The 26401-nt window shown below is 42.2% G+C and overlaps 2 protein-coding genes across 2 annotated transcripts in view; one reads left to right on the top strand and one right to left on the bottom strand.

Moving 5' to 3' along the window:
* Positions 1–14634, top strand: part of MFSD2B (major facilitator superfamily domain containing 2B) — a 28492-nt gene extending 13858 nt beyond the window's left edge. The window contains exons 7-14 of the mRNA XM_010002412.1: positions 2287–2377; positions 2472–2593; positions 4564–4647; positions 6498–6578; positions 10493–10602; positions 11841–11984; positions 13389–13565; positions 14577–14634. Coding sequence (XP_010000714.1) covers positions 2287–2377; positions 2472–2593; positions 4564–4647; positions 6498–6578; positions 10493–10602; positions 11841–11984; positions 13389–13565; positions 14577–14634 — 867 coding nt within the window. The remainder of the gene's footprint in view (positions 1–2286; positions 2378–2471; positions 2594–4563; positions 4648–6497; positions 6579–10492; positions 10603–11840; positions 11985–13388; positions 13566–14576) is intronic.
* Positions 14635–20255: 5621 nt separating this feature from the next.
* The window catches only part of LOC104392967 (WD repeat-containing protein C2orf44 homolog), a 6576-nt gene continuing 430 nt past the window's right edge, over positions 20256–26401 (bottom strand). Inside the window, exons 2-4 of the mRNA XM_010002413.1 lie at positions 24695–26401; positions 22619–22736; positions 20256–20521 (exon numbers count right to left, since the gene is read on the bottom strand). Of these exons, the coding sequence (XP_010000715.1) occupies positions 20256–20521; positions 22619–22736; positions 24695–26401 (2091 nt within the window). The remainder of the gene's footprint in view (positions 20522–22618; positions 22737–24694) is intronic.

A 26401-nucleotide genomic window follows, 5' to 3' on the forward strand; every position in this document is an offset into this window, starting at 1 on the left:
AGGTCTGAAGAAGTTAGTTGTTTTTTTTTTCAGCCATATAGATTGATTTAATTAAAGACACTACATTCCTGGTTTCACTCCCTTATGTACAGGCAGCCATGTGTTCATTTTTTTGGGAGGATTTCCTGTTTATTTGGTTTTGTCTTTGTATTTTTCCTTCTTCCACTCTTTTGTGTGACACCTCCTCCAATTTTGTAGCTGAATAGTAAGTACCCCATGGCTAAGAATGGTCTGGATTATGGTGTCCAACTGTTTTCTACGGGTAAGGTTCTGTTCACTCCTTGTTCCCTCCTGCCCTTTTTCCCCAAAGAGCCCTCAGGCCTGGGCAGAGGTCATAGTGGGAATTAACTGCTCTGGCAACCCACCTCACTCCCTGATACCCTGTTTTGTGAGGACCAGGTTTTTTTGCTGTTCACATCAGCCATCATCACCACTTGCCTTTTGCCCACACCAGGCACAACACAGTGTGCACCTCACAGCACAATCAACAGCAGATGTTGGACCTTGGATTTTGGTTGTATGGCTGATGGACATTGAGGTGTCAGCTGGAGCAGGACGAGGGTCTATGAACCTGAAGTACCTCCATCAGTCTGAAAAAATATTTAGAAGAGGCTGAACCTTGTCTGTTTCTCCTTGTGCCATTCAGGAGTACAGCCCTGCCCCTTTTCTCACAAGGACTGATTCTTGGCTGTTAAAGAGCACACCTAGTTTAAAAGAAAACCCAGGAAATGGCTGATATTATTTTGCTCATTATTAAGAAAGGAAGTGGAAGAATGGTCATTTCTAAGCTCTCCTGAAGTTGTTCCTGTAAGCTTTGGAGTTGATCTTTCCTACTGGAAACCAAACATGTATACTGATATCGTTCATAGATGGGCTAAGAAATTTTGTTTAGGGTCAGAGAATCTTACTTGGCCTACCATGGATATCCTTAATAGTTTAAACTCCAATTACAGTTAATGATGACCTGAGAAAGAAAGCATTTAGCTCAATTGCTTCAAGAAAATTAACAAATGAATACACACAAAATATAAAATTCATAAGAGTCCTGTTGCTGTTATTTTTTCCAGCCTCTTCTCTCCTGGATAGGCTGCTTTTGAGGCTGAAATTACCTCATTTAAATGAATTTAGGTATCTACAACAGTGCAGTATGTAGTATTAAAGTACTCTGTGACTTAATTTATAGCTCTGATACAAAAAAACTCCAAACCTTTATCCCAAATAAAGAATAGTCCTGTATTCCTTTGTTTAACCAAGTCCCTTCTGAAATGTAAATATCTTGACAAAAGCTGTTGTCTTGAAGATTGTCTATACTTACACTACCTTTGCATCTATACTAATTATCTTTAAATTTGGGAGTACATTCTCATAATTATGTGCTTATTTTCCAGCTGCTTCTAGGTTTAAAATACATTTATTTACAAAAAATAACATAATTTGGAATTCAGTTTTCCAATCAAAGAATCATTAAGTCATAAAGCTCTATAACCAGTACTTATTTTATCTTTGATAACATAACATGAAATAAATTATTACAGAATCCTAAAGCAAAATGATTTTTGTAAGCTTTATTCAAAAGTCAGAGCTGTCATCAGAGTTAGAACCAATAAATGTGTTCTGATGACGTGGGAAGTATCCTTGGAGGCTTGGATCCCCTGGCTAAGAAGCAGCAAAGATTTCTGAATGTGCTTGAATATTTCATCAAGTGTCTGGGGAAACAAACATGCAAGCTACCATACTCTTAAAACATTGGCATGAAAGTGTGATTTGTAAAATTCATTAGTGCCTAAAGAAAATCACTGTTATAATGTATAAATGCAGTAACTGTAGCAATTACATTTACATCAGTACTGAGGCCTTTCCTACCCAGCATGAAGATACAGGTTGCAGCCTGTGTAGCTAAATCAGCTGGATTCACTAAAAATCAGAATCACTCTATGGATTCTTCAGACCTTTGATAGATGACTGTGTCTGTCTATAGCTGCTCTCACCATAAGCAACTTTTTAAAACATTCATGTTGCCAACACAGTAGTCCTTTTGTTCACAGCTGCTTTTTTTCTTTCAAAAAAAATCTATTTATGTGCCCTGGATTTATCCTAAAGGAGGTGTTGTTTATAAATGAGCTGCAGAAGTGAACATTTTTTAGAGAAGTGAAAGCCAGGCAGTTGGCTGTATGTAGACCAGCATTTCTTCATCTGCAAATGACTCACCAGAAAGAGACTGAAATGTTCATAATGACTTGTCACTCTCCTGTCACCATTTCAAATATGTCTCCTTTCTTTTCCAAGGCAAAGGTTTATATGATTGCAGCAGGGGTCATAGGAGGTGTGTATCTTCTGGGAATTGTAATTCTTTTTCTTGGAGTAAAGGAAAGAGATGGTAAGATATAGCTAAATATGCCTAGATTTAATACTTGTTATTTCACATTCGTCTCTGGAAATGATGGTAACTTTATGTTTTCTGCTCCTTTTAGATCCTTATGCCTTTGATTCAGACAGAGCAATTCCTTTCTGTAAGGGGCTTGGACTCACCATGAAGCATGGTCCATATGTGAAGCTTACAGCCTCATTTCTTCTCATCTCGACAGCAGTTCAGGTAACTTCAGGCTCTCCAAGTCTGTGAGCTGCCCTCATTCCAGCCCCAGCATGGGAGAGCCCGTGGCAGCTAAAATGGAAATAACCTTTGGCTGGTGACTGGAGATGGTGATCTAGGGGGTGGGACCTTCCCCTACAAGTCAGTAGGGAACCAGAGACCTTTTGTGGTGCCTGGGGTCCTGTGCAACTGGAGATGATTCTTTTAGATGAGAGGCAAAACCAAAGTCCTGACCATTTAAAGCTGCCTTTTATTATTATTATTATTATTATTTTCCCCCATAAAAGGTGAGGAACCAGTCTTAGTGACCTAGATGGGGTCATTATATGTGATCTATCTACAGTCTCCTGTGATTTCAGTTGCTTAGAGAATGCCTTTTCTCTTCTCTCTGTTCTTCTCTATAGCATGTGCCTCTTTAAACTATTGCCCCTTTCCTTTGCATAGGTGACTGCTCTCAGGTAGTGGCTGAACTGGTTCTTAGGGAGCCTTGTGTAATGGAAGGCATCAGGTCAGAGTAAGATGATGTTCAGGGGCAGGAGGTCTTGTGTGTCTCTGAGCAAGACTGAGCTAATTTTCAAATGAGGACCTGCAGTTGGATGTGGCTCTTGCAAAAAGATACACTGTCCTCTCACAGAGAGAAGCTGTAGAAAAACTTGAGGCCCCATAGTCCAGCAGTCTTTTTAAAGCTTGTTTTTTCAGCCATGTGCAACTCAGTAAATATGTTGTTTTAATGTGAACCTGTACATATCAGTTTAAGTTTATTCTGAAAACCCAGTAGTATTCACATTTTGGTCAACAGACTCTTAGTCACATGAGGAATGATCAAGTGAGTATCAGGACAGTGGGCAAGAACAGGGCACAAAAGAGAGCAGCACTGTGTTCACCAGCAGGCCTGGTAAATTAGTAAGCTCCTTGGAAAGGCTGCTTAAAAGTCTCTTTGCCAAAGATCACAGAAGTTTCCTGTTGGCCTGGATTTGGGCAAAGTTAGGCTGTTCTTCACAGCATCTGTAACTCCTTGCTTGAAGGTCCAAGGGTGCAAAACAATAGTAGAGGCATTTCTGCTTAAATCTGGGTGCTGCAGGAGCTGTGAGCAACAGCAGAGACAGGAAGAAGGTGAGAGATCAGTTATGGTCCAGATCCTTCTAGCATCTAATCCCTCAATAAGGACGCAGTGCACATCTGGTTGCTGGCAGCCACCCCCCTGGAGTGGAAAAGGTCTTCTGTCAGACCATAGCTCTGTTTTTCTATTTGTACGGACTGAAGGGTGAGGAGGAAGCTGGAAGCTGCATTGATTTTTCTATTTGTACAGACTGAAGGGAAGGGTGAGGAGGAAGCTGGAAGCTGCATTGCTCCAGTTCAACCAGAATTAGCATATTCTGGTGCTCAGAACCCCACTGAGTTCTGCCAAAACACAGTGGCAGTGGCTTTGTCTGTCATTCTAACCCAGTGCAGCTAGATCCTCCCATCCAGTGAGACCCAAAGCTGCAAAGGTTGTGCACAAAATCATCAGTCAGCTGCATTATTACAGGAAGTTGGCATGAGTTTAACTGCAGCTGAAGAGTAACTTGTTTCAGAGTCAGACCTTCTGGTCAAAGATTTAGAGCATTGCTGTGGAACAGAAAGGGCAATTTCTTGCAGTGGTGTGCAGCTGTGGCCATGACAACTGCACAAGGCAATTGCAACATGGGCCATAAAGCCTTTAGACAGCATCCTCTCATTAGGCAGTTCCTGGTTTGGTCATTTTTAAGCTGTATTGGGTGTATAGTTTACCTCTGGCATGTTATTCCAGTGATAGCAGGAGAGTTTTTGCTTCCTTAAATGGTTGCAAAGGAGGAAAGACTGAGACTCCCAAACGCCTCATTTAACAAATCAGTCACCAGTTGTGTTTGGCTAGTATGGAATGTGATGTCATTTAGGTATTTTTAAATTTTCCTTTATTTTTTGTCTGTCACCAAATGCCTTGGATTCAACAGCTGGAGCAGAGCAACTTTGTCCTGTTCTGCACTCATGCTGCTGATCTACGCAATCACTTCCAGTATTTGGTGGTGACCATCTTGGTGAGTTGCACTTCTTTCCCATGTTTTTATCTGATAGCTTGTTCTCACAGGTTTTGGGCAGAAAATAACAGAAGGAGAGTTTTGTGTCTAGACAGATCTGTTAAGAAGCTGCACTAACTTTTGCACTGCCTGTTTAAAATAAAGCTTGTGCTCCCCACTGCACTTCTAAAAAAATAATGCTTTGGAGATTTTAATTCTTTCCTTGTTGCTTTTACCTGTAGTTCACTTTTTAATCCTATAAAGGGCAAAAGCTGCTGCCAGAAAGGAGGTCTGGAGTTTTAGTACCTTCTTCCCTTGCCTCAGTCTGATATGCTGAAAATTAAACAACTTTAATTTGTGTATTCATACACACGAGCCTTTTGGGCTGGGCAGCTTGCAAAGATAAATATTTAAAATGTCCAGAGATATGAAGATTCCTCTCTGGAGCAATTGGCAGTGTGAGAAAAAGATTCGTTTACAGAAGCTTTTTTTCTTGACATGCAGAGGTAGAATTCTGCTTGCTTAGATAGGACTTGCAACTCAGTTACTCACTGCTCCTGTACTGCATGTTTTACTTTATGATTATAAAATACATAAATAGGCACTGGGACAGGTTGCCCAGGAAGGTTGTGGCTGCCCAATCCCTGGAGGTGTTCAAGGGCAGGTTGGATGAGACTTGTGCAGCCTGGTCTGGTGGGAGGTGTCCCTGCCCATGCAGGGGGGTTGGAACCTGATGATCTTTAAGGTCCCTTCCAACCTTCACCATTCAATGATTCTGTGATTGTAAGTAGTATTAGTTGAAAACTGCCATTTTCATCCTTTTGACCAAAGTCCTTTTAACACAAGCAGAACATTGAATGTGGCATAATTGCTGGGATGTGCAGGTACTGCACTTCTGAAATATTTTGTAGAGGACTTACCTACCATATAGAATACTACAGCAGTCATTTTCAGGGAAGCAGCTGCAGGATTTCTGACCCATTTGTCAGAGACTTCGTGGAACCATCTTAGGGGAACTTCATTTCCACTTCTTGGTCCCAGCCTCCCACCCTTTCTACTCCTTTTCAATTCTTCCTTTCCCACATAAGAAGGCAGATCTTTTTCAATTATCAAAACAGAAGTGCTGGAGAGCAGGGGATGACTGTTGTGTGTCTTGAGGCTCTGCAAGTAATGGACATGAAGAAGAGAGATAAGAGACAGTAGAGTTAAAATCAGAAAAGAACAGACTATAACTGTAAAAAGGAGATAACATCTGAATTTAGGGTAATTATAAGACTGTAATTAGTAGCAATACTTCAGAGCATCAGTACTACGTTGCCGGTAGTTGTTGCTGCAACCAGGTGAACATTACAGTGTATGAAATGGTAATGTCATCTGTGAGAGACTATTTCATACAATGATAGAATGCTTTGGGTTGCAAGGGACCTTAAAGATTATCTAGGTACCACCCTCCTGCATGGGCAGGGACACCTTCCACTAGACCAGGTTGCTCCAAGCCCCATCCTACCTGAAGGTGAGTGTATCTTGTGCTTCAGCTTTCTTCCTGTGCAGTGGGATGCTGCTTAATTCACTTACAGTTTGTCAGTTTCAGATAATGAGGCAAAAGGCATTAGCACCAAGTATGACTATTTGAAACATGTTTGAACTTTAATGACTGGGTCTTGCATAGCTTTAACTGCTGTGGATTACATTAGGAACAGGAAATTTTAACACACTGCAAAAAAATCAAAGGATGAGGAGAAACAGCCACCTGCAAGTTCACCCTCCTTTGATACTGTACTAGACAAAAAGATACCTGTGAGTTCTACAGCTGAAGAAGACAGTGGCAGTAAGCACAGCACAGATGGTTGTTTGTTTTATGTCAATTGTAGGTATCAGCAGCTGTGAGCATTCCCTTCTGGCAGAAGTTTCAGCAGAGGTTTGGAAAGAAGTGTGCAGCATGTGGGATTTCGGTAAGCAAATCCCTGGGTTTGCTTGTGGTCACTTCGTTTGACAACTTGAGCTACTTCAGGAGTTCTTTCAAGTACTTATAACCTCAAGCAACATGAAATCTGCTCCTTTTAAGAGTTTGGTTTAAATTGTTACATCAAATTTCAGACAGATTCCAAGTTCCCATGCAAAACTTTTGAGAAATGGATTGATGCTGAAGGGAGGTTCTCAGTTCATTTAAGAATCTGCAGAAGCTCTGCATGTGGCTGCTCTCAGAAGTGAACCCCAAAGAGGTTTTATAAACTCAGATGTGTGTTGCCTCAGATTGACAAGTTATCTGTTATATAAGGCTTGTTTTGTCTTGGTAAACAGTGCTTAGTTGACAGCATCTGTAATTCAGTCACAGAGGAGGAAACAGAAGTCTGTTACACGTCTTTCTCTAGAGATGTAAGAAGGCAGGGTGCCCACATCCCTCTGAGTGGAGATGGACAGTTAGTGAAGTAAAGAAATAGGTGACCTACCTGAGAAAAGAAGCCTATTTTAACTTTGACACAGCTCTGCAAAGCCAGCTCAGCGAGCCTGCCCTTGTCTCTGATGGATTATTTCAAGTCCTTCACTTAGTGCAGACAGCAGCAATTTTCTGTCATCATCCTCAGTGAGTCATTGTATAGACCTAGTCCTCCCCATTTCCCCCCTGTTTACCTTCAATTACTGATGAAAGAGGAAAGAAAAACTGCCTGCCTTGTGCACAACAAAGCACGAGGACTTGGAAAGTCTAGCCTGAAGCTGTATGTCAAAATCTGAACAAAGCTGAGAAGTTTAGGTCTGGTGGCAATTGTTGAATATAATTGAGCAGTTATCATTTTTGGAAATAAAATTTGTGTGTTGGGATGACTTCCAAAGAATCTGAAGTAACTTTAAACCCCAAGTTCCAAATGTGCTGAATTGTTGTGTGTTTTGAAGTAGGCATCTGGAATCCAAGTCCTACCCTCATTTCTTTTTACCACTTGAGCAAAGAGAATTGCCAAAAGCAGTATTGGACCATGACTGCACAGGGAATGCAGATTCCCTCTGTAGGAAATTTCCTTCTCTGTCTATTTGGCTATGAAAAATGCTGTCTTCAACCAACTTGGCTCTATAAATTTAGTTTAACGTGACTGGAAAGCCTGTCAGCACCTCTGTAAACACGCTTTAACTTAATTTTACAGTTGAGTTGCTTGACTGTATTTTAGTCTAAGTGGGGGCTGGGATGAAAAAAAGCCACCTCTCTATTTCACCTTGTAGACATTTCTCAAGGGACTCCGTGTGCTCAGTGATGGATTTTGTGACTGGTAATGCATCACAGGGGCTTCCTATCCTACCACCTTGTGTGATCCATGCAACTAATCTGTTCTCTCTCACTGTGAAAAAAAAATCACATCATTTAGGACTCCTTTGTTTGTCACTGGGGAATCTCCTTCTGGAAAGGGAAGAAGACAGGGAAGAAAACAAGGGTTTTTTTTTTCTCCAAAACCTTACCCAGATTTCAAAGTGAAAATCTAATTTGAAATTCAGTTTTCTGAAAAAAAAAATATTCACACTTCTCCAGACTAGTTTTTTTGCTGTTGAAGAGCCCCCTGAAAAAGTATAGAAGGCAGGATAGGTAAATAACTAACAAGAATCTTGGCTTCCTTCTACTGATACTGCTCCCTCTTTACCCATTCTTCCACAAAAGATGACCAACAGTTCAAGTACTGACTAAGTATCTAAACTTCCTAGAAGTTTAAAGCCTAGACTTTCTGGATTTACAGGGTCATACCCAGGCAGGATCCTTGATAACATTCTTCCCAAGATCAGGTTGGTGCACAGGCTAGAAATTACACTTTTCTGTTCATTTTGTCCTGCTTACAAGTGCTGTGTTCCTTTAGGTTGTTTGCTGTGCCCTCACGGGGCAAAGGTTGAACTTGCAATCAGTAGTTCTCTCAGCTGGTAACTGGAGGGGAAGTTGCCATGAGAAATTTCAAGCGTGGCAGCTTGTTGGTTCATGGTTTTGGCAAGGTGTCTCAAAGTGGAAGATCACTCTCTTTCACAACTCTGGCTTCCATCCTTGCTAATAATAAATTTTGGCTGTGTTTTTCTTGCAGGATTTAGTAAAAAATAACAATTACAAAAATAATCAAACAATGCCCCAATCTTTTCACCTCCCCACACGCTGCAATTGTTTATTTGCCACCTGTGCAGCAGGGAGGCAGGCCCTTGGCTGAATCCTGGCTGTGCAGCCCCTTTTCCACTCTCCCATCCCTGTTTCCACTCCCATCCTATCTGCATCTTTTCCTCCTTTGCCCTTTAGAGATGCATTAGCTGTTCTATTGCAGCAGGAACACTGGCCCCATGGTCACGCTACCCTTGCCTGAGTGAGACTTCAGGGCATTGTAGCCTCAGCCCTGCAGGCTGAGCTCCTCTTTCAGGAGCAAATTACAGTTACAGTGGTTATTATTATTATTGATCTAGAATTTTGTTTAAGTGCTTTGGTTTCTGAGCGGGTGCTTCATGTGGAGCACAAGGCAGTCATAAAGCTGCTTATAGGCAACATAAAATCCTGTATTGCTGGAGTGCTCTCTTGTGGTGAAAGGACAATTTTGCCACAAGATTGCACTCTAATGCAAGGATTATCTGCCCCTGCTGGGAACCTGCAGTCAGGAAAGGTTATTTTCTGCCTCCTTAGGCTAGGAGCAAATGCTTTAGATTGGAAATGCATTTAAAACATAAACATAATGGATTAGACTCCAGGACTCCCAGAATCACTTATCATACAGAACTGTAAATAGCAGTGCTTAGGGGAATCACTCTCTGTGAAAGCTCTTCTCATGCCCTCAGCTCCCAAGCTGCAAGTATAGAGGATTGAAACACTTAATGTTAAACTAATCCCCCACCATTAAAAAGCTCTGTAGATAAGCCCTTGCTTCTGGATTCTACATGTGCTGTGCCCATGGTTCCCAGGCGTGGGAGGTGGAGCATGTGATGGGCACAGGACAGCTGGCCTGCCTGCATTCAATCAGCATTTTAAACAGTGGATTTTCAATCCTCTAAGCCCATCGATTCAAGTTGAAGTTGAGAAAATCTGGTGGGTTTAAGTACTGCCAGAAAACAAATCCTGAGCCTCTCAGGGTAGTTCGGTTTTGAGGGCAGCCTTAGAGACTTGTGCTCTGTCGTGAGCGTATCTGGCTGTGTGGAGTGGGAGGAAACCACACAGCCTTCCTGGTTTTGGTTATTGCCAAGAACCCTGATGCCTTTAAAGCTGTCACGGTAAATGAAGGTGTGAGCAAACTCCTCTTCCTTCAAAATTCAAAATGATCTGTAAAGCAGGATATTTACAGCTTAAAATTACCATTGAACCCTGGCCCCTCCCCTTGACATGCACTGATGCTGTTTCAAGACTTTGTCTCTAATACTTTATTTAACAACTTGAATTAAATAGTTCCACTGGCCTAGAATAGAAACTGGTGTTTGGTCAACTCTGTCACTACATTGCCAGAAAAATCTTAGCAGAAGCTGATTAGCAATCTTCCAAGAGGTATCTGGGCACAGTTTGGGTACTAGCTCACTTCACATAAAAGCTTCACACTTCACACTGGCTCTTCCCATGAAATAATTTATATGTTTAGGAGTATGATTGTGACCAGGGTTTGTCACTTTGCCTCATGACTGATAAATAGGGTCTTGTTTAATTTACTAGTGGTTACATCAGAGAAGGCACTAATTGAAATGCCTTGTCCCATTATTCTGGGTAGATAAGTACAGATTGTCTCAGGGTTCCTTGGAAATGCCATTTCAGCAAGATGCTGAAGTGTTTGGTGTTGCTGTGCTTGAACTGTTTCATCACACAATCTTGTATTTGGAAGGGAACAATGAGCAGTGCATACTGTAAGTGAGACGTACTGTTTTTCTTCTTCCTCAGTGGATGATTCCTTTTGCAGTCATGCTAGTGACTATTCCAAACGTGATCCTGGCCTACGTCGTGGCCTTTGTCTCTGGTCTGAGCATCGCAGCATCTCTTCTGTTGCCATGGTAGGTGAGTCTTACATTTGAGGTGGTGTATGTCTACATTGCATGTCTGTCTGCATGGAATTTGCTTCCAAAAGAGGCAGAATTTGGCAAGAGTCACTTCTTCCATTAATCTCTTTCTGCTTTTTTAACAGAGACTGTTTGCAATGATGTGACTTTTGTTGCCCTGTTCTTAACACATTACATCTGCTGTTACTGCTCTTTGTACCCCACAGTATGTAGATGAATCCATAATCTAAGTAGCTGTAAAACTTGTGATAACAGTAAATCAGTTGCTTAGCTTTGGTTTCTAACAGAACTGCAGTAATGATAAACTTAAATAAATCAATTAATGCTCAGCAATTAAGAAAGTAGCAGAGGAAATGTAAGCCAGGATATGGATCCCTGCTTGAGGAGGCCTCTGTTATAAATCAAATGACCCAAGGATATGATTAAAAGAAACCAAGAATTTAAGGTCCTTTGCTCATGAGGACTGAAAATATGTGGGAAAAGAATACTCAAGGATGAGCAAGATGGGACATTTCCTCTCCAGAGGAAATTATTATTATTCAGGTCAAATTGACCAGAAAACAAGACTGTTGCTGAAAGTTGTTTTGCCTTGCTCATTTGCACAATGCCCTGAAAACTCCAAGAGATCATGGAAACATAGTTTGAAATAAGCTGTCAGACTACATAAGCTTTTCTGCACAGAAGGTGAGAAGCTCTTTTTTCCAACAGTAAATCATGACATATTTTGGAAATAAAAAGTTGATTGACAATTGACATTTGAGCAGTTTCCATTCTGATTCCCCATCACCAAATTCAGTCTCTTTGAAGTAGAGATGGAATAGGCCTCATTGATTGTTGAAAATTTTGTTAGCTTGTCAAAAGAGTTATTTCAGAGTGAAACTATTCAGAGATTCAGAGTCCCTTGAAATCTTAAGAAACATGTTTTGTTGTTCTTTTTTTAATACCACAACTTCTGTTTGGAATGACAGTCAGTCTAAAGAATTCTGTCACCTCCCAGCAAGTGTTTTATAGTTTTTCAGCTGGTTTTCTACTTTGCAATACTTGGCCATGTGTTTCCTACATGGATTTTTGCCCTCGTGCTCAGCAGTGGGACTTTTCGAACTGAACTCTTTCATGTGCATGACTAGATCAAGCAGAATTTAAAAAGGGAGGAGGGATGTACTCTGTTAGTAAGTTTGGACTTTGAGAAGAGGTTTGGTGTTGAGTTTTTCTTTTATCTTGCTCCTCTCCAGGTCGATGCTGCCTGATGTTGTTGATAACTTTCGCCTGCAGAATCCTCATGGAAAAGGACACGAAACCATTTTCTATTCTTCTTATGTTTTCTTTGCCAAGATGTCAACAGGAATTGGCTTAGGAATTTCTGCAGGAAGCCTGGAGTAAGTAACACTGTGTTTCCTCTTAGTAGATGTGCTCTGAAAGCATTCTGAGGTTACTTCACCTTTACCCTGTGGAGTTAATTGCCTTTTTGTCCTGAGCCTCAAAGTGCCAGCAGCTCCAGATGGCTGACCACTAAAGATGGGATTGTTATCATCTAGGTCAGACCACTGAGCATTGTTATGTTTCAGTACAGAAAGACCTGAGTTCCCTTTAGATTCTCCTCTTTCCATATTGCTGAAGTAAATTTTATCAGCTTGTATGAATAAAGAACTAAACCTGTATGCTCAGGAGATGAAGGCTCCTCACAAACGAACCAGCTGCTTTGTGCATTCCCTGTTGCATCTGGGTTAGACTCAGTATCATGGAATGGTTTTGGTTGGAAGGGACCTTTTAAGATCATCTAGTTCCAACCCCCCTACGTGGTTAGGGGCACCTCCCACAAGACCAGGTTGCTCCATGCCCAATCCAACGTCCAGGTGGGGTCTCAGAGAGCAGAGCAGAGGGCAGAATCCCCTCCTTTGCCCTGCTGGCCATGCTGCTTTTGATGCAGCCCAGGACAGTGTTGGCTTTCTAGGCTTCAAGCACACATTGCCAGCTCATGTTGAGCTTCTTATCAACTGACAACCCCAAGTCCTTCTCCTCAGGGCTGTTCTCAATCCATTTTCTGCCCAACATGTATTTGTGCTTTGGATTGCCCCAACCCAGGTGCAGGGCCTTGCACAGTGAGCCTGTAGGTCTTTACATATATTGGAGTGCTTTCAGGGGTGCCTGGTGGCCTGTTCAGCATAAAAGGTTCACCAGTTCCTACATGGTTTTAGGGAATTGGACACTGGTCAGAGTCAGGAACAGTCTCTTTCTCACAGCTCTGCCCATCACCTAGAAGGGGTCAGTTTAGAAAATGCTTTATGTTCTCCTTCCATTTTTGTCTTGTCTATTTTGACTAGACAGGTTTCAAAGTGGTCAGCCATCTCCTGCCCTGTTTTGCTCATGACCTAACAGAAAAGGCTTTTGCCTGTAGCTGCTACAGCACACAAGCACACAATAAACACTTATGAAGAACTTGCCTGAAATACTATCTAGCCGTTGGCTCCAAGTTAGGTTTGGGTAACCAGAATGTTTTGCTTCAGGGCCTTCATCTGGAACTCCTAAATAACAGGCAGTGCTTGGCTGAACATTTTGGGTTTAGGAATTTTAGATGTTTCCTGCAAACACCCTCAAACAAATGGCTGCTCACCAATTCACCCCTTTTCAATTACATTCCAGTTAGGTCCCAGCAATTTGCCAAGGCAGATATTTGTGGAAGAACACAGAAGAAAATGTGGGGAGAGGAAGGGAACCTTCAGATGAACAACTGCCTTTTAGCATTGGAGATACACACACCACTGTTCTTTCCATTTGTTTAGGTTTACTGGGTACAAGCCAGGGATATGCAGACAGTCCAAGGATGTGATCCTCACACTGAAGATCCTCATTGGAGTGGTCCCTGCCATCCTCATCCCTGTGGGTTTGTTTATACTTCTCTTCTACCCAATCACTGAAGAAAGTCGGAAGGAAACGAAGATTGCCCTCCAAGTGCTGAGGTAGGTTTGGACTGGCAACAAACACCAGTCACATCACCACAGCAGCTCCTTGTCATGCTGGGCCAAAAATTACTAGCTACCACCATACACCTCTAATTACAACAGAAACACCCAACACACTACTAGTTGGAGTGTTAACTGAATGGTACCATTACCAAACGCTCTAGTATCTTATCTTTGCAGTGTGATGCTACCTGCTTAGAGGACCATTTATCAGATATATTGGCTCATATAGCTTACTTTTTTTTTCTGGGGTGGCACACAAAGCACTGCTGCTGTGCAGTGTTTCAAGCCAGATTCAAAGAATATTCTACAAAGATTAAATTTCTGGAGAAAATGTGAATAGTTACAATTTACTGGTGTATAGAAGAAAATGAGATTCTTGACTGCATTCTTGGTGTTTGTGGCATATGAGAAACATCCAAACTCTTCAGAGGCGTAGGCAGAAAAGATTGTGGGAGAAAAAGAAAGGACAGCTTTGGGCTGTTCTCTCCTTTTTTGCCCTGTCACTCTCCTTTCCTCCCATTTCCTCCCTCTCCAAAGAAAGTCTTGCCTAGCTCAAAATCACCCACCTCTATCAAATAAAACTTTGGTATCCTGAGGACATTCAGAAGAGCAATCTGTCCTAGCAGGTCGATGGATTAAATATAAAAATAAGTTGCTGCTCTGTCTCTTTTTTATTATCCCAATTTTACTAGAGTTCAAATCTGATTTCTGTGTGAAGGGAACAATTCCAGGGTCTAAGCATGGGTATCTGAGACCAATTTGTTTCCACAAACAGGTTGGTAGGTCCTCTTGGGTACCAGCTGCTTTCTTGAGGGGCAGCTGCAGACCAGAGGGGACAGCCTAAACAATCTGAAATGGGACTGGTCCCTCTCTTTAGGTATTTTAATCACTGCCCATAACCACCACCCTTTGCTGGTGGTTCTCAGAAGTTTGAGATGGCCAAACTGTAGCTTGATGAGTAGCAAGAGAAGCCTGTTTATATATAATTTGTTCTGCCTTTAACAGAAGGAGCCATCAAAGCACAGAGAACCTGGATGATCACAAAGAGGACACCTTGATCTGAATGCTCTGAATGCAGTGACTTTCCAGATACAGCCTCACATCCCATGCACAAAATTTGTGACAATCTTCTGGGTCACTTCTCTGCTCACACTTTACCAAAAAGGATAAAGGATGTTTCTGACACAGTCAGTAATGAAATCAAGAGAGGAAACCACCAAGCAAAATCTTTTCTAACTCCATGCACTGTGCTAAAAAAAAATAATCACAAAAGGTCAGGAATATAAGCTGAAGGCTTGGTGGTTTTTTGTTTGCTTTTCAGTAATTAACAGAGAGCTGTGATCTCACTGCAAGAAATGTTTCTAAGGCCTTTTAGGTCAAAGGAAACAAAAGCTTATATGTGATGCACCACCCAAGCTTTAACTCAAGTGATAAATTTCAGCCTTGGAGGCTGAGGTGGCTTTTGAACATAATCTCTACCTATAAATTGCACACTAGTATGTTTGGAAATCACTTGGGAATGCTGAAGGTATATACTTCAGCATCCTAAACTTAGGGTTTGCTTTGTTTTGAAATGAAGCAAATCTTTGATGTAGACATGTTTTGAGTATTTTCTCACAAAGAGTTTATCAGAAATAGGTATTGATGTAATTTAACTTTATAGATTTTATATGAAACAGAACCTTACATCTCCCATTACTGAATTTCCTTGCTTCTGAAACCTCTAAACTGATCTTTGTCGGAGAACAAGTGCTTAACATTTTTAGAATCAACACATCCACTCAGGATACCCCACATCAGTAGTGCCTTCCAAAAATCAGACTCTGCCATTCAAATTTCTGTAAATTTTGGCCTTTAAGTAATCATGACACTCACCCACTTCCCATGTGGTGTAGGGTCTCTGCCTCACAAGACACCACAGTGTGGCTGTTAATCTCAGCTTGCACACAGTGCTTTATAGTCATGAGGCTACACCTGACTTGGAAATGGGGATTTCTTTTTGGTCAGAGATGTCATCATGCTTTAGATAAATTGACTGAGTCCTCATTACTACTGAGGTACATTCTACATTCACACTGCTGAACATGTTTTGTAGGTGAAGGACACACGTAACCTCAGGGACTTTCAGGAGCACTTAAGTTCAGACCTGCTCATTCTGGGCTGCTTCTGTAGCCAGTGGAGATACAGGGACCTGCAGAGGTTGGCTCCAAGCTTGAGCTAGAATGTCTGAACACTCAAGTCATAGCTAAATCTGCAGGGGGGAGTGATGAATCCAAGAGTTGGAGGCTTGTTCACCCTGAAGAAATGAGCACACTGCGAGAAGAGACACGAATTTACAGTTCACTGGCTTCACTATAGGAGCCTGTAGGAGAGTGCCTTTATTTTGTACTAGAAGTGCCTTTGGAGGATGGCCTTGCCACTGCTCAGGAGCACTTGCAGTAGGTGTCACTGGACACAGTGACCACAAGTCATTTGCTCAGGGCCATCAAGAAAGTGACTCAGTCCTGGGACTGGAAGCTGGGAAAACTTTTACTGAAAGACACTGTGAAGTAACACCAGTGCATCCACTGAGCATCTTGTGAAGTCTGACACTGAAACCTTTTCAGGCAAGTTTGAAGTCTGAGGCCTAATGAACTGTCCCAATTCAGCAGAACAATCATGAGTGAGCTTTCAAGGATATATTTTGAGTGTGCATGGGTAAGAGCTAACCCTGTTTGAGACTTCTGTTGAACTGACAGCTAAGGCTGGCTGAGGTGGTTTTGGTTTTTGTTCTTGGACAAATCAAGGTTTGTATGCCTGGGGCATATGTGTTTACAACAATAAAAACCAGAAACCTGTTTACAATTTTGAGTCTGATGGAATCTGAAACAGATATTCTGCACTTTGAAGTAGGTAAGTGAAGTAGTGCTGTCACACAGCTCCAGAACATCAGAGAAAACAGTTTGGAGGGTTTGATTTATTCTGTAATATTTGCATATTCCTGAACAGTCTCCTTTAAAAACAACCAGAAGTTCTAGTAAAGGCTGTGAATGTTTTTGAATGGGGTTATGTTTTCAGCTGCTATGAATCTGTAGCTACAAGGCAGTGGATCTGTGTCAATTTACATAAGCTGAATGCTCAGCCCAGTGATAAAAGGGCTGCAGAAACTGCTGCCAGGGGCTGATCAGAGGAATTGGAATGTGGCTTAAGATACTATTTCTAGATCGGTTGTGCAGCTGCCTCTCAATTGCACAGCACCCAACATGGATTCAGGCTCTTGCAAGGTGTATTTGTTGACTGTAAATTGTTTTCTCTGGAGAGTCAATGTGATATTTATCTAACAGAGGTGGACTCAGTTCTCACGTTGTGTATGGTGGCAATAAGAGGAACTGCCAAAATCAGCTTCCATAGATCAAATGTAGCAGAGTTTTGAAAGTTTCAAATACTTTGAAATATTGTATTTGATTATCAGAGTTGTACTTTTGTTAAGAAAATGTATTTTTCTAAAGTGAAAAGAAGGTAAGAAGGGTAAGTGCAGGGTAAGATGTTTTTGTAATTTTATTTTCTTAGGGTTGGGTGTTGGTGCTGCAAAATGAACAAACTTTGCATGTTTGTATGTTCAAAACTTGGGTTTGAATGCTGTGTGCCTTATTTATGTTCAGAACATGTGACTGAAAGAGATTCTTATATTGAGAACCATTCAGATTAAATGCTAATCTAATTAAACCTCCTGCTGTGCACTGATTGGCCAGGTTCAATCCCCAGGGGCTCTCATTTAAGTAATACCCAAACACAGTTGTAAGAATATGGGAGATGGGATTAAAACAGCTGGCTGCCTAATGGGCAGCACCTCCCCACCTGCACGCAAGCAGTTCCAACAAATGGGTTGACACAAAAAGAGGAAGAAAAGGATAATGGAGTTGGGTGTCTCTGGGTCATCCCCCCTGAGGCAAACCATGCCCATCCCTTGCCCCTCCCTGCTGAAGGGTGGTGGTGGCAGCCTGAGCCTGCCCTACTGGGCTGACTGCTGGTCTAGTCAGTAGCTGAGCTGGTCATCAGTCTTCTCTTCCAGCTTCATCCCCCATGCAGTCACAGAATCACCAAGGCTGGAAAAGACCTTTAAGATCATCAAGTCCAGCCTATGACCAACACCACCATGTTGGTGCACTAAGTGCCACATCCAGCCTTTCCCTGAACACCTCCAGGGACGGTGCCTCCACCACTTATCTGGGAAGTCCATTCCATAGTTTCTGCCTATAAATAATGCTGGAGCCTTCCAAGGTTATATCACCCTCCTGAGCTCACTGCTGCTGATCAGCCTCCCAGTTGACCCCCTGAGCTACTGTTCCCACCAGGCTCTGCAAGAGGGGTTGCTGGCAGTCACCACCACCAGCCCTGTCTCCTGCCAACCACCTTCTCCTGCCTTGCTCTACCTCATCTGCCCCTGAGCTTGCTGACCTGCCATGGCTTAGGGGGATTAGATCACTTGTGCTGAGTCCCCCACTTTAATAGGTGAGTGCTACCTCAGACATCTGTCCCTAGGGAGTCCCTGGAGGCCAGGACCTTCCCTGTCAGGTCACTGGGTTTTCAGGAAGGGCTCTGTGGATTTGAGTACTAATTCCTTAAGTCACTCCTGTACCTTGTAAGAACTGCTGCTAGGTTCAATCCCTGCTGCATCCTCTCATCTTTGTTCACCTTTCACACTCTAAATTAAACAGCTGAAGTGGAGAAAGTTTGTTTTAAAGACAAACCCTGCTTTTGTTTCTACTGTCCTTTCTGGGCTGCAGACAGAAAACACAAAATTAAAACAACCTTCTTGAGGAGTTTCCTTAAGGGGAACTCAGGTCCTTTAAGACCCAGTATTTGTTGTCCATCTCTTGGAAGGTGAGGAATAGAAGCAAGTTGGTTGAGTCTCATGCAGTAGGATACAGCTGGCAGCAGCCTGGTGAACAGTGTTCAATCACATACGTATTAGTTTCACATCATAGCTACGTAAAAAACAGTGTAACAATAGAGTCTTTCTCCTCAGAAAATTTCTCAATTGATTGATGAGGTCAGCTGGATTCATACAGCTGGCAGGCAAGGGAGGTAGTTTTGTTTTCCTACAATTTTTGGGGTCACAAGTTCCTCATACTGCCCTTAATGCTTTTTTTTTTTAACCTTCACTCTCAGCAAGACCATGGTTCAGATACTTAGCAAGGGTGCTGAGTATTATGGTTACAAAAATGTGTATCTGTCAGAGGATTAAAGTATGAAATCAGATAGCTTTCACATCATTAAGCACCAAATCTGCTGCACAAAACAGATGCTGGCTCTGGGAGGCTTCATTCAAAAGACAAAGAAGCAGCTCTGTCCCTGAGGCTTTTTGCTGTGTTGCACCTGAGAGTTCAGTCTCTGGAGGCACAAACTGGCATGACACAGAGCTGAAAAACAACAGGAAGGGAATGGTCCTGGAGTCGTGGCACTGCAGAAAAGGTAGATCCTCAGGATCATTTCAGAGACCTGTATGGGGCAGCAGGCTTTAACCCTAACTGGAGAGCAGCAGTGCTGCTGGATGGTGGGGAAACATGTCAGCTCTAGAAGTTGAAGCAGAAATAAATCTTATTTCCTGATCTATTTCGTGTCCCAAAAGATGTTAACAAGACTGAGTTTCAGCTGCAGCCTTCAACTTTCTGCTGCACTCTGCTGTAGACAGTGAGGAAGGATTGCCCAGGCCCCGATGGTCACTTGCTCAGCTTTGGCCATGGAAGAACACTCCAGAGACCCAGCATTCATCACCTGGCAGCTTGTCTGTGCTGAGGCACATGGAATTATCTACATGCAGCCAAGGATTAACAGGATTTCCCTCTCACCTTAGGATTCTCCGTCATGGACTTTCATCTTTGTTTTACTTAGGGGTTGTTTTCACCTGCCTAGGGCCAACTCAGGCCACCAGCTTGTCATCATGATGGTGCAACCTGGTCTAGTGTGACTTGCTTTTCCACAAGCTGCTGAACATCTTGCTTCCATTGGGATGTACCAAATAAACTCATTTTGCTTCCCTTGCACACACACCAGTTTTTATCTCAACCCCACGAGTCACTCCCCCATCATGCCCAGGGGAGTGAGCTGCCTCCTGAGCTCCCACTGCAAAAGAAGCCACTTCCCACCTCCATGCACAGAAGCAAGCCCAGAGATGTTAGTGATGGGCACAGGAGGGGAAAAAGGATCTTCCTTCTACACACTATGGATATTCCACTTTGTCCCAAACTCCATATACCTAAACTAGTGCTCACACCCTTAGTAACACCAGTGCAAAACCACGTGCAACTCCACAGTCACCACTTGTAAATAACAAGGGTGTAACACTTCAGGCTTTGGCAGAAGTGAGGAAATGGGGATAACGCAGCACTTTCAAGGGTTGCTTTATTATGCAGGTTTACTATCATCTAAAGCCACCAACATATTACAGACCAAGATGGGAACTTCAGCTCAGAAGCTTGTGAGAACACGTGTTTCCACTCACTGATACAAAGACCCAGTCTACAGTGCAACAGGCATATTAAAAAAACCAACACTGCTCAATATAAAACCAAGTTAATGTTTCCAAGGACCAAATAATTTACAGTGATATGCAACAAAAACATTATGGACTGTTCAGAATTTGCAGTCTTACACAGTGAGTGGTGCGACAGCCATGACAAAATCCACTGTCAAAAAATCACGTTACTGCTGGGCTTGTCCTGGAGGACTGCTGCTGTCTAAGGTCTTGGAAGAGCAGTCTCTGAGGACTTCCAAAGAACTCGTGATATCCAGGCTTTCAGAAGAAGTGGGTCTGCACCTTTCTGTGGAGCTGATGATGTCCAGCGTTTTGGAGGAGCGGGCACTGTAGCCTCTGGTGCTGGCATCTCTTACAACCACCTCCTGCGCGGGTGCGAATGTCAATGGGATGAAGCCTTCGCTGTCTGCTGTGAGGACAATCCAGGATGGACCTGTGGAGACATGGAAATGTCTGGTTTTAAGCCCCCCTGTGACTTGGTATGTTTAAAGTATAAACATACCTCCTCTAAAGTTAAATGCTTATGTGTGTTTACAGTCTTTCTAGGAAAAAAACAAACAAAAGAAGGAAGGATGGAGTCACGTAGGGTGGGTAACCCCAGAGGTAAAGGGCAGGTCACACCCACGTGAAACGGCTTCCAGACCTGAACCCAGGAGAGAGAAGACTGTAGCAAACACACACTTCAAATAAGAAGGAAGAATGACATTCTGAACAGAACTCAGAAGCACCCAGAATTTTTTTTTAATTAGGTATTCATGAGCTGCTTCACACTGCTTAAGCTGTGCAGATATTGTAAAAAGCAATTAAACTAAATGACAAATTTATATAATAAAAACAATTTAGAAGCTGCTTCTGTTATGTAATTTTGATACAAATAATTCCAATAAATACAAGGCAGAAATATTTCCTTATACTGTACAAACTCCATGTCTCTGATCCTTCTGCTATTTGACTTCACACCCTTTCACATTGTTTTCACAATTTGAAATTGTTTAATGAACGTGAAACACCAACTTCTTCCAACCTGTATAAACCAGAAAATGTTCATACTTGTATCCATTAAGTTAATGAAGAAACAAAATCAAGCTCATGTAGGGGGGGGGGTGTGAGGGAATCCAGAGAAACACTTCCAGCTGTTTGTAAATTTACATTATGTAACTTCATGTCACAACTAAGGTCATGAGAAGATTGTCGCTTCAAAGCACGCAGCCCTTTAATCTTTTGGTTTAACATCTCCTTTGGACCAAGCTTCAAATTCAGTATGATTAGGGAATTAGAAAACACCATTCCTAGTCTGCCCATTTATCTAGTGATATTTGTAAAATTCATAAAGAAACCTACTTTAAGGCTGTAAATGGTAAAACTTCTCAGTAAGGCTTGTCAGATGCGTGACAGTCACTGTTTCCTGGGCAACCTATTCTGTTAAGTTTACATTTTTAAAGCTAAAAATAAGAAGTCAAAACTAATGCAGGTAATAGGGACATTTTTTCCTGCCAGAAACTGTTCAAGTCTTATGGCTTAAAATAAAATTCCAGTCTGAAAAATTAAGATATCAACATCTACAAAACGGCCTACTGGAATCACTGAGTCTATCACACATTCCTGCCACAGTGTTATTAAAAGTCACTGTTTCCATGCATGTAGCTGATGCTGAAATAGGAAAACAACTAAACTAATGTAGAGAACCTTTTCCAAGATTCCTTCTGAATTATCTGACTACAGTTTTACCTAGGTATTGGAACATTCAACATATTCCAGCTACTTGAAGAAAAATAAAACTTGCACAATGGCAAGAACAGCCTTAGGGCTTTGGGATAGGTCCTCAGTAATCTGCAAGCAGGCAGACATAGCAGGTAAGAAACTAGCTGGAATAAAGTACTAGTACAGTACTAGTGAGAAATCATAACCCAAAAGTATGTTTTCTACCTTTGTCAACAATAAAACACTTAGAATTGACACAGTCACACAGGATGTGCATGGGATGAACAGGTAACAGCAGAGAAAACCATAGAAGTAAGAACTGTAGTTTTCTTCATAGCAAAAACTGGAGTGACATGCACTGCTAAGATTTACAGAGCTACTTCTGTGTTTATTAACAATTGCAGGATTTCTTAAAGGAGACCAGGTGCTGGAAGTACAGATTAAAATACAGAAAACTGTATTCCAAAACCAGTCAACTCTAACCTCCTCATTACTCAGACTTCTCTACTCACAGCAGCTCAAAACACAAACAAAACACTTGGTGATAGTAATTTTCATGTTGAACTACCTACTTGACAAGGGGTATCAATACATAAAAGTTTGCTTACTTTTTTTTTTTTTTTTTATAATGTAAGGGTTCTTCTCAGTAAAAACCCAGAGAAAAATCTTCATTACAAAACAAATTACTAAAACTTTTCTTAATAATCTTTCATCATTTATTCCTTGTTTGTGGTTTTTTCTTCCAGATGGGACTGTGCCCATTGCTACTGCTCACTGAGAATGTGCGACATGTGTGAAGTGTTTGTATTATTGGATAATGACAACATACCATGTTGCATTTCTACAAGGGAGAGATTGAATATCTGCTGGACTGTGTTGAGATGGAGTCTACCACCACAAAGAATAACAGCTCTCCTTTCATCTGAATCACTTCTGGAAAGCTGCTTCTGTAAATTCAAGAAATAATCGTTAGGTACCACGACGTGTATTTACGCAGAGATGTCAAAATGGCATTAGCACCTTCAGCTACACCACTTACAGAAAGTCAAATGCTACATTGGTTCAGACCCATTTGTCAGATTTTTACTTTAAAATCTCAGCTCTCAAAGAGATGATCTGTGAGTGACAGCAGCAAGTAACAGTGCTAATTCGGCACCTGTCAGAAGAACAGGACAGAAATCACACAGTGCTGCTGAAGAAACCACGGGCTTCATTCACAGCGCAATCCTGACTCCCAATCTGCCACCTCTGAGGGACATTTTCCTGGGAAGTCTGTAAAGCTGCAGGTTTTCCATCCTCCCCTTGCCCTGATCCACAAATTACATGAGGTGAGAACTCCTGCCCATGAATGTTTGGGACAAGGAACAAATTAGAAGGGCTTGTGTATTTTACCTCTCATCATCACTGTCCCAAGCCTTAAAATCAAAAAAAGCATCTTCAGAAAATACCCCAAGGGGGCAGAGCAAAGGAATTTTTAAATGTGCAGAAAATCAGTTGTTACCAAAACTACAAACTGTGTCTTTATCTAGGTTAAAATTCACACAACTATGTCACTTCCCAGGGAAGCCCTGATAACATCTCTGGGTCAAGACAAAACTAGCATAAAATAAATTCTGCCTCCATTTCCATGCTGTGTACAGACCCATCCATCCACAAGGAGGGTCTCTGGTAGGGGCAGGCTGGAGATGCACATGTGCTCTTTGCCCCCAGCACTAACAAATTCAGTTTATCTGGGATACTTTGGGTTTCCTCAACACTTTGTAAAACACAGCTGATCACTCGGGCAGTAGAGAAACAATCAGGGCTCAGCACCTGAGGTGAGGATCCCTGTTTGCCTGCTAACAATTTCTGAATCAAATGTACTCTGACTGAAGTAAAAACCACAGCATTTTCTGCCAGACCTTCCAATGTCACTTATAACTCAAAAGTCAAATGCTTTTCTTGCCTCTATCACCAGAAACCAACAATGTAGGTAAAATTGTAGCATGAATTTGGGAAGCACCCCCAGCAAGCGTAGCTAATCTATCCCTTGAAACACCACGACACCCCAGCATGTCACTGGGTTTCAAACTGTCTGTAGAAAGAGCTGAATATAAAAATGTAACAGAAGTTGTTGCTACCTCAAACTAAAGTATCCTTCTAAACAAATACCTCATATTAATGGGACACCAGACTTGCTGAGAGAAGCTTTCACTTTTTAAAGTAATGCCCCATACACAATTAAGAGAGCTAGAAAAAAATAAGTTTTTATACTTACTAAAGGTTCTCAATGGAAAACAGTGAACAGAGTGAGGGGATATGACTGAGGAGGACCTAAGAGTTTGATGCTACAGAAGTTGAGAATAATAATTTTTCACAATAATAAAGCTAAAAAATAAGAGCTCATTGAAAGGAGCTTAAATGGCAGTTGAATACTGACTAAGGTTTATTCATCTGAATTCTAGAAGAGACCCGCTCCATTTGTGTCATGTTTTCATAATCAGGTAACCTTGATTTTAAATCCATTTTTAAGCTATGTTAATGGCATTATCTATTGTGTCCCTAAGGGTCTCTTCTTGTCTCAGATGGTGCCCTCAATACTAATTAGCAACAATTCCATTTCACAGCAAAAGCATTTTTCTTTTTCCTTTTCAGCCTCCATTATTTTATTTGTCCTCACAGGATGGGAGATTGATACCAACTCCTATGCATGGACAGTTTCTCTTGTCTAAATTTCTGAAAAGCAAACTTCAGAACTTGCTTATGAAAAAAGAGGAAAGACTCCAGAGACATCATTCACATATACTGCATTTGCACTTATGGGATGTCATCCTTCCGGAGCATAAACTGACAAGTTTGTGTTTAAAATCCATCATTTACATCCATAAACTGATTTTATCAGGAAGGTTTCCCATATTAAAATTACCTGGCAGGTGATGTTAACAAAAGAGGGCTCCTGAAAAGATGGGTACACTGGAATACTTCTCTTCCTAGATTTTAGCAGCTCAGTTAATTCACGGAGTTGATGCTGCAGGTCTGTGAAGTTACCAGTCAGTTTTTCTACATTTTTTGAAAAGTAACTCGTCTCCTTTTCAGTGAATAGGTTATTCTTGTAAGAGTTTGGTATTTTGAAAGCTGCATCTGCCTGCCTTTTTGGAGATGTTGGCTTGTTAGAAAAGGCCAGTGGTGTGGCAGGGAGCGGCCCAGCCCGATGAACTGGTTCAGCACCGAGAGACTCGGCAGCTGGAGAACAATTCATGGAGATCCTTCTATCCTTGAGGTCACTCATGTTCAACGACGAACTTTGCTCGTACACAGGACTCTTAATTTCTTCAATGAGTTTCCTTCTGCTGGTAGGGGACTGAATGGCAACACGATCTGGTATCAAGAGTCCAGGGCTGAGAGGGTGACCATCTGCAGGGAGATCATGAGGTATGTTGGAAAGGTTCAAAGTGGGACTCACGTTCGCTGGCGCGGATGTCGAAGGACCCATTTCCAAGATGAGTTCCTTAATCATCAATCGGATCATGTATTTGTCTGATCTTGAGGAGGGAAGGAATGCAGGGTCAGTGAATTTTTGTCTTCCAACCAGTATCAGTAACAATTTATTGGTCAAGAAGCACAGACCCTTTGGCTTCTCATTTTTCTCTAGCTGAATTTGTTGAATATTGGGTAAGTTCGATGAAGTCAGTGAATAGACTAAAATAACATTGCAAGTATTGGAGGCCACTGATACAGTTTGAGTTTTGGGGTCAAAAGCCATTATATCAGGAACCAGAATGCCTGGAATGCTCACTTTTTTGGTAGAGGTAACCTTTCTTTCAAAGGTCACCAAGATAAGATGTGAAGAATCTTGGCCACTTCCTGTTAGGTAGTCCTTGGGCCTCAGGTGAAGAAGAGGACTGGAATCAGCACCCTGCTTGCTAGAAAGGATGTGAGTTAGATCCACAGGGGATGTCACAACGGACAAGGGCTTCTCAGGGTCCAGTGTCTTTTTCCCCCCATCCATGGAATACTCCTCCTCACCACATAAGCTGGACTGTGAGAGCAAGGACTCTGTCTCGGTGCCTGCTGGGACTTCAAAGGCAACACCAGCGTTTAAGCCACAGATCTTGTCCAGAGGAAGCTCGGTGGCCACAGCAACTTGGAAATTGAGAGTAGCTTCCACGGCACAGATGTAGCCTCCCACATCAAAGATGGGGCAAAAAGAGCAGGCGTTGAGTGTTTTCTGAGCATCATCCCAAACGTAAGAATGAAGGGCACTGCCAACCCCCACTACCAAGCGGTTGCCTTCCTTTGTCCAACAGGCACAGTGGATGAGACCACTGCCCTTGATATCTGCTTTGATCCTGGAGTTGTTGAGGTGAACCGAGTGCAGGACAGAAGCGTCCCGTGTCGTCAGCACAGCCAGGATCTCCTTCCTGGGGTGCCACACACAGCCCTGCGGGAGCACCGGGAAGGGCTCGCTGACCTCGCAGATCTGGGAGACCAAGAGCTTGTTCCTTTCAGTAGCACTGAAGCAGAGCTGCCAGATGGTGATGTGCTTCTTGTGCTGGACCGCGAGCAGCGCCGGCCCCTCTGGGGGACACGGGCCCCAGTAGAGCCCATGGACGTGTTCAAACTGACCCACGAC

This window comes from Chaetura pelagica, unplaced genomic scaffold, assembly GCF_000747805.2.
Source record: "Chaetura pelagica isolate M959 unplaced genomic scaffold, ChaPel_1.0 scaffold46, whole genome shotgun sequence".
Taxonomy (NCBI): domain Eukaryota; kingdom Metazoa; phylum Chordata; class Aves; order Apodiformes; family Apodidae; genus Chaetura; species Chaetura pelagica.